The sequence below is a fragment of the Erigeron canadensis genome, chromosome 6, assembly GCF_010389155.1.
Source record: "Erigeron canadensis isolate Cc75 chromosome 6, C_canadensis_v1, whole genome shotgun sequence".
Taxonomy (NCBI): Eukaryota; Viridiplantae; Streptophyta; class Magnoliopsida; order Asterales; family Asteraceae; genus Erigeron; species Erigeron canadensis.
The window spans coordinates 27,737,665-27,746,274 of record NC_057766.1 but is presented as its reverse complement, the minus strand read 5'-3'; the positions used below and the strand labels follow the sequence as shown (position 1 = coordinate 27,746,274).

General features: G+C 29.3%; 1 protein-coding gene across 1 annotated transcript; it reads left to right on the top strand.

Moving 5' to 3' along the window:
• Window positions 1-4,763: 4,763 nt before the first annotated feature.
• On the top strand, window positions 4,764-7,127 carry LOC122605219 (protein REVEILLE 2-like). The gene is made up of 3 exons (XM_043778125.1): window positions 4,764-4,962; window positions 6,033-6,144; window positions 6,323-7,127. Exons 1-3 carry the CDS (start codon window positions 4,954-4,956, stop codon window positions 6,910-6,912), a joined length of 711 nt encoding a protein of 236 aa, XP_043634060.1. The 5' UTR covers window positions 4,764-4,953; the 3' UTR covers window positions 6,913-7,127.
• The last annotated feature ends 1,483 nt before the right edge of the window (window positions 7,128-8,610 follow it).

Here is an 8,610-nt window from a genome sequence, read left to right as displayed (position 1 = left end):
TATATCGACATTTAAAAGATAATGTTTATTCCATTTGAATCCGATTTTATAACAAAAATCAAAAATATAACCAGTAAAGGTGAGATGTTGCACAAACTTGTAAATTTGTGACGAGGACTATTTTTTTTATTTTTTTTTTAATGATATTTAACGGTTTTTGAAGATGGTACATCTTATATGCTCTCTTTTTTTGTGTACTTTAGTCTTATATTTACACAAAGTTGTGAAGACTTTTTTTTTATATTAGTTTTGATTATTTTTTATGGTTTTTAAGATTGTGTATTGACAAGCTCTATTGCAGAGGCAATGATCGAGGCGGTTAAGGCGGGTGAAAATGGTTGGCAACAACGTTTTAAAAACTGATGTAAACCGGCCAGTTAAACGGTTTAACTAGGGCCAGTTTTATAATTCAACCAACAGAAGGTTGAATCAGTTGGTTTTCAGTTTATACGATTGGACCGTCTTTTTTTTTTCTCATTTTAATCTTTTGTTTTGATATTATTTGTATGATGGTTTGTATACTTCATTTTAGTATATTGCGTTCCAAAAGTATATGTTCGGTTTTTTATTTAGGTCATCTTCATGGTTCAAATGTTATTTAAGATGTTGATTATGCATATCGAAATGTTGTGCTTGGAGCTTCGAAATGACTATCGGTACGCTACATCAGAATGTTGGCCAGTGTATTGAAGACATTTTGAAGTTGTGGATCAAATTCTTTTATTTTATCATATGTAGGTTGTGTACTTGTGTATATGAATAATGTATCTTTAATGTAATAAATAATAATGTGGCATTTGTAAGCTGGGTTTAGTGCGTTAGGTTGAATGGAAAATGAGCTTAAAATGTTAGTTCATTACACTAGAACAATTTGATTAGATATATTGATATTACCATTAGAAATAACCTAACTAGGTATAGTACTATTGGAGGTAGTATTCGGTTTAAAATGATATTGATATGTCAATAATACGATAGCCAATAATATATATATATATGGTGACAATCAAATGAGAACCAACTTAAAATGAGAACAAATGAGAATACTAAAAAATTACATTTTGATGCATTAAAAGTCCATAAAACTGATATAGTGCATAACTAATTATCATTATTTAAGTGTTTAACAACATATGGATCCGTCAAAATCGAAAAAAATAACATTTTTTGTTGGATGCATCATTTTGATAATATGCATCCAAGATGGATGCAAAAAACAAAAAACATGATTTTTTTGATTTTGAAAGATCAATGTGTTGTTAAACACTTAAATAATGATAATTAGTTATGCACTATGTTACTTTTATGGACTTTTAATGCATCAAAATGATGTTTTTAAGTATTCTCACCGTTCTTATTTTCAAAGTGTTCTCATCGGAGTGTTACCCTATATATATATATATATATATATATATATATATATGGATGGTAATATAAGGCTGTCGGGTATCTAAGCTTAGGTGTGGAACACTCACATACTAATTTTTTAAACCATAAATATCATGGGGGCCCAAACATTTATTCATTAAACAGGAAATAATAAAATATTGGTATGTGAGGGATTCCACACCTAAGCTTAGGTGTCGGACAACCTTATATTCCCTTTTTCCTATATATATATATAGATGCTAGGTCTTTTACCCGCACGATGTGCGGTTGCTTAAAAGTATAGTTGAATTAAGTCGGCTAAAAGTTTAGAATGTCAACAATTATTAGTAATTTGTTTTTTCGTTTTATATACATTGATAAAAACTCATCTAAATATTATGTGGTGTCATCATGTATTCATATCATGTATTCGTACGTTTAACTTGTAGTTTTTGATAATAATTTATTAGTTTAAAGAAAGTTTTCACAATCTTAAAACCCTTTAGATTTTATCATGTTAACTATAACATTTGTTACTTGAAATCATATAAATTTTAACAAATCAATTAATATTCTGTTGCGGTTGTGATTTTATTAACTAAATAAAATGGTGCTTGTTTTTATTTAAAAAGAAGATTTGATATTTAATATGACTAGTAATTGTTGTTAAAAAGAAATATGCCTAATAATCAAAAACTACCTTTTAAATATCTTTTTTATCTTTGCCTAAAAATAATTGTCATTGAAGTTTACGATTTCTTTTATAATTTTATAAGATAAATAATTTTATTTAATTGTCAAAAAACTGATATGATGTACCTAATTGCTATTTGAATGACAAGTTAACTCAAGAAGATGATGTTCTTAAGCTAACATTAAAAATAACATCATAAATAAAGTAAAAAGCAAAACAAAAAATTAAGTAACAATATTAAGAAAACATGGTTATGGTCTTATGGATGTTTCCATCTTACTAAAACATGAGGAAAAAGAAAATCAAAATATACTATGCAAGACAACAAAAAATTCTAAAATAACTTAGATAATATAAACGAACCTTAGGATCGAAAACAAATTCTTTTTGTGTTTTGGAAAGTGAATCTTTTGATAGGAAGAGAATTTTAAGAAATTTATTATGAATATATATTGTGATTTGAAAGTGATCAAGTTTTACAATTGAAAACATATATTAGAGATATTTATTATTAAATAATATTGTAAAAAATTATAAAGATGACACATAAGTTTTTATCCCATGTGTCAATTTTAAAAGATAACTTTAAATTGAAGATGTCTTTAAAAAGCTAGAATTTCTACTGTTTTAATATGTATATATATATATATATATATATATATATATATATTGTCCGACACCTAAGCTTAAGTGTGAAATCCCTCACATACTAATATTTTATTATTTCTTGTTTAATGAATAAATGCATGGGCCCCCATGATTTTTATGGATTAAAAAAACAATATGTGAGTGTTTCACACCTAAGCTTAGATACCCGACAGCCTTATATTCTCATCCCCCATATATATATATATATATATTGAAAAGTTATTTTGAGAACCTTTAAAAAGGCAAAAACTTTTAAGAACTTTTTAAGATTAAGCTTAATCCATAATTATTATTTACATGATAATTGATTTTTGATTGTTTTTGAATTGTTTATATGAAGTTTTATATTTTACAATTATGTAGAAACATGGATTATCATTCATTATGCTATTTTTAGAGACATGAATTTTATGATCACATGTTCACGAATAACGTTATGATCACATGTATGCAGGTTGATCATATGTATGTAAGTATTTTTGTAAAATAATATTTTCTTGTATTCTGATTGCTTGGATTATATTTAGAAACTATTAAATATCATTTTATATTTGGTAACAACCAAATTTAAAGGGAAACTATAGAAAATAGATTCAAATTCTAAATAAGTTGAAAATCTTTTAATATAACTTTACATCAAATGAAAATATCAAATCAACTTTTTTTGTGGTTTATATAAGGTATGTAAATATGTAAATAACCGCTATTGTTAGTAAGGCTGTCTATGAAATCGCGTTGGCGTGTTGACGGGTAAAAAACCTGTGACTCTGACCCAATCCATTAAAAATTTCAGGTCAGAAATTTCAACTCTTACCTATAACATGTCAACCCAAACAACCCATCAACTTGAAAAAAAAATTAGTTTGGCGGATTAGTAGGTCGAGTTTTGGGTTGTCGGGTCAAATATACTGGTGGGTTGACAGATTGGTGACTTAAGGTTAGGTCAAATAGGTCATATGGGTTGTGGGTTAGTGGGTTGATTTCAGGTCAAATGGGTCAATGAGTCGACCTGTTAAAAAAATATTATATAAACTTAAAAATATTTTCACGTTGGAGGTCGACCTTTTAACTCAATTGGTCAACCGTCACCTAACCCCCAAAAATAAGGTTAGTGGGTTGGAGGTTCGAGATTTGACAACTTAACTCAGGTGTTTTCAGGCGGGCTCCATTTCTGGTTTCCGGTTGAGTCAAATATTGACAGCCCAGATTGTTATGGCTGTCAATCGGGTCGATCTATATCGAGTTGGCTTTGAGTCAATTACTCAAGTGGGTTAACGGGTCAAATAGGTTGTTTTCGGGTAACCCGATCACCGACTGGGTATTAATCTAGTTGAAAATGTTAGAAGTGAAGTTCTTTGCTCTGTATTGAAAATGTTATAATAGTAAATTTTCAAAGTTTATATAATAATATCGACGCTACAAAAGTGAAAAATATATAACTTAATACAAAAAACATTAATCTAAGTTTAAAAGTAGATAGTTTCTTGAAAATGTGTACCTAATTTATAGTGGAAATGTTTTATCATCTATTATCTATGTAGTAGAACATGCGTTTCTAGTGACTTGACCTTTCAAAGTTTAGGAAGACACTGTTGATAAGTCCAAAAAATTGAACCACTTTAACTTTCATGTCTAAATTGTAAACCGAACGAATGAACGATCATGAATGACACAAATATACAAATATACATACACATCACACAAATAATAACAAACGTACATATGTATCACATCTTTCTTATCTTCAACAAAAATATCTAAAAAATCGTATCATCACACAATAGATATCCAAGGTTTTGTCGACAACAAAATTAAACACATCGATGTGATGTGAAACGCACCTGGCAAACAAAGCTTGTGTGGTTGCATAAATCACAATAAACCCCCACGTGTCCAGGTCCCTACTTCTATTAATCACAGCCACATATTAAAATTTTGATATTTCTGAAAAAATATATTAAACAAACATTATTTGGTCTGACGTGTCCTACCTTTTGCACTTTTTCTGTCAGTACAAAAACACTTTTCTCATTTCCTTAAACAACACAAATAGTTCCTCTGTTTTTTTTTTTTCTTTCTTTCTCTCCATCTTGTTTATAATTTTCCGGTCGCCTGTTTGGTTTCTGATCTCACCTGTTTTTGAGATTCTAGAGTTTGGAACTTTGTAAACTTCGGGTTGCTGTCGGGTCGGGTATTGATCCAAGTGGAAAGTTGGATATTCTTGTTAGTTGAAACTTGAAAGGATGGTTGAGGTATGTACTATAATACATAAACTCTTTTTGTAATTAATTTTGATAAGTTTTTTTTGATTGTTTATGCAATGATTTGATTTTATTTTTTTTATGATAGTTTTAGTTTTGGGTTGGTTCTAATTACTTTACAATTTTATTTATTTATCAGTTCTCACCCACACAAATATTTAGACAAATATGGAATATAATTATTAATAGATATTGGATTTATTAATTAATCAGATCTATGTATCTTATCTTTTACTTGTGTAAAGAAGTTGTTTGTTCTAAGGAGTCTATTTTTAGGACCTGTTATATTATGATTCATGACCATTTGGGTGTAAGAGAGGAGGTTTTTCTTGTTAATGTTAACCAGGTGAGTTTTTGACTCATATGTGGTCTAATTGGGGTATCTTGTGACAATTTCTGGACCATTTCCCTGGCCACCCCTACATTGGGAGGTTCGAACTTGAAACCTCTTGTAGGAACATTTCTATTTTTTGAACAGCCGGTTGGTATTCGAGGGACACCTCACTGTATAATGGTGAAGCCCTGCCCGTACTTTAGACTACGAAATATAGACCATAAGCAGTTACAGGTGATTCAAAGGAAAAAAACGCAAGACATGTCACTCTAGAGAGTCGAACCTATGACCTGGGGTAAAACCAGAGATTTAGACGCCTTCATTGTCTGTAGGAACATTTAGACGCCTCACCATTAAGCCACCTTGAATTGGTAGTGGTTAGTGGTTACAATGTTACACCCTCTCCAATCATATTAAGTTGTTAATCATATTAAGTTGCTAAGCTAGATAGATGTATATCAGTATATACTAGTGTAAGAAAAATCAAAATTAAAAAACACATTTAAAATTTTTGATCTAGATATCCATACTGATGTAAATGAAACACATTTTTAAGATCAAAGTGAGGGTTCATTCTCACCACTCAACTAGGCCAAGACTAAAAGATTGATCAAAACTATAGGTTTTATACTTTTAAAAGTTAAAACCATTGTAAAATTTGATCAAAACCTTTTTCTTAAAAGAGTATATTGATGATAAATTTATTTATTTTTTTGATGTAAAATAGGCTCGGAAACCATACACAATCACGAAACAAAGGGAGAAGTGGACACAAGAAGAGCACGAAAAGTTTCTTGAAGCTCTAAAGCTATACGGCCGAGCATGGCGACAAATTGAAGGTATGCCCAAATTCACATATAAGGTTTATCATTTAAGAAAAAACATATAACCTGTCTTCTATAAAACAGAAGTAAAGAGTATGTAACAAAACGTTGAAAGGGCATGTTATATATTCTTTTACCATTCTTATTTGGAGTTTAAAATTTTGAACTAAAGTCAATGTAACCGAATTTGCAGAGCACGTGGGCAACAAAACTGCAGTTCAGCTAAGAAGTCATGCTCAAAAGTTTTTCTCAAAGGTGGTTCGTGAATCGGGCAGTGTCGATGGAACAGAGGTGGAATCCATTGAAATTCCCCCACCTCGTCCAAAGAGGAAACCAACGCACCCTTATCCTCGTAAAGTATCACTTCCTACGAAGAAGGAAGCTCATTCCTCGAGGTCTACTTCTCCTGGTTCATCAGGGTTAAGTCATGAAAAGGGGTCTCCTAAATCACCTGAATCTATCCAAAGTTTGAAGCTTTTTGGGCAGACCTTTTTCGTTGTAGACTCTGCCAGCCCATCTTCTCCAGATAGCTCACCAAAACTACCATGGAACTCGATAGCTACTGATCAAGAACCAGACTCTACTACTCATTCGAGTGACCGAATTGAAACAACGACACAATGTTCATCACAAGAGGGTAAAAATGATGAACTTGGTAGCAAAGGAGACAAGTATGCAAAGGGCTTTGTGCCGTACAAAAATTGGTTAGCAAATAAGAGTGTTCATACATTCATGTTAACAGATGAAGAGAGGAAAGACATTAGAGTAAGTCTTTGCTTGTAATCTATTAGTTTTAAGGATTAAATATGGTGTTAATTTTGTAATGAAATTAAGTGTTTGAAACGTGTAAAACTAATACTACCAGTTTTGTTAATAGTCCGTTCTGTCGTTGATGGGGTTGGCTAATGGATAAGGCTTAAGGATTTAATTAAAGGAATTGTTAGAAGAAAAAATGAATTTTATTGGATAAAGGATTATTATCTGGTTGAATTTATTTATGGATATTATTCAGTATTTTTATATTAAAAGATCTCTCATTATCAATGACGAGAGCAAATACCCGCGCTTTATGGCAGTGAATGGTGATGATGATTCCTAGGTCATAGAGTATGATAGTCAAATGTCTTAGCCGTACGGGCACCATCTTCAGATTTAAAAATTTGTCGAAAGGATATCGAATGACATCTTTAATGAAATAGCATGAAATTTTAAGAACACCCATACAATTTTTATAATTTATCGACGTACGGTTTTTAAGATAAAAGATTTTGAATAAATTGGAGGAATAAATGATTTAGGGAAGAGAGAGAAAAAAGATGATTGGTTGAGATTTGAGAAGAGAGAAAAGGTATTATAGTTATTTTAAGTAAATGTAAAATAAATAATAGGGACATTTTGAAAAAATACTTAAAATCAATATTGAAAATTTCAAGTTCAATGTTGAAAATCTAAGAGAAATCTGCTTTATAAATATATATATTTTTTTATATTTATCAAATAACTACTAATGGCTAGTTTGTTACACGTAACTAATTAAATATCAAAACAAAACTTTTCAAATTAGAAAAAAAAATATTTGAGTTCTCAAACTAATATATCAATTATATGTTAAATTAAGTATTTAGTAAAATTATAAAATTTTGAAAAACTAGTGATAAAAAAGTTCAAATTAATGAGATTTTTTTATAATTAAATATAATAAGCAAACTTTATGTGCATATATTTTCTAAATTATTGTTTTCATTATGACGCAAAAATAATTTTAAAGGTCAATTAAGGTTTATATTAGTTAATTAGTAGTTATGTCAGTTGTTGTTTTTTTTTTAATGATTTTTAATATTAAATAACTGTAACTATTTGATTATTATACGAACATATCTTCTACCAAAATTAACCTGAAATTATATCATACGTTATTAAACCTTATATATATGACTTTATAAAATTTTGACTTAGCTACAAATCAGCTAAACAAATAATCAAGTCGTGGCCTTTTTGTTTTTTATTAACATATTAAATGACTAAATATATAAATAATGTTTATATGTATCAAGTAAATTATAAATGGTTATATTTGTTTATTAAGTAAAAAAAAACATGAATTTTAACTAAATAAATGAAATTTTTAATTATTAAATTTATTAAGTAAAAAAAGAATAAGTTGTAATTTACTTTAAGAACAAAAGTTATTACTGTATATCACAATTATTCATCAATGATGAGTTGATATAGTGGTTTGGAAGCCCCTAGTATATAAGTCTTAAGTTTGAACCCTTATTTAATCAACTTTGTGATATAGGTAGTTCTTACATGAGAACTTGATTTGGGTATACTCAACTACCCAAGTCAATTTTGAAAGAACAGGGTTTATCAATATTAATCGTCGTGATTTCGGGCGAATTAATATAAGTTTTTCCCCATTGGGTATTTGAAATAGACATTTCTACTTCGTAAAAACTCTTTAATGCGCGTCCGATTAAA

Excerpts from the sequence above, each read along its gene's own strand:
- LOC122605219 (XM_043778125.1), top strand. Across the intron at positions 6,145-6,322 it reads AGCATGGCGACAAATTGAAG|AGCACGTGGGCAACAAAACT; the intron begins GTATGCCCAAAT and ends CCGAATTTGCAG.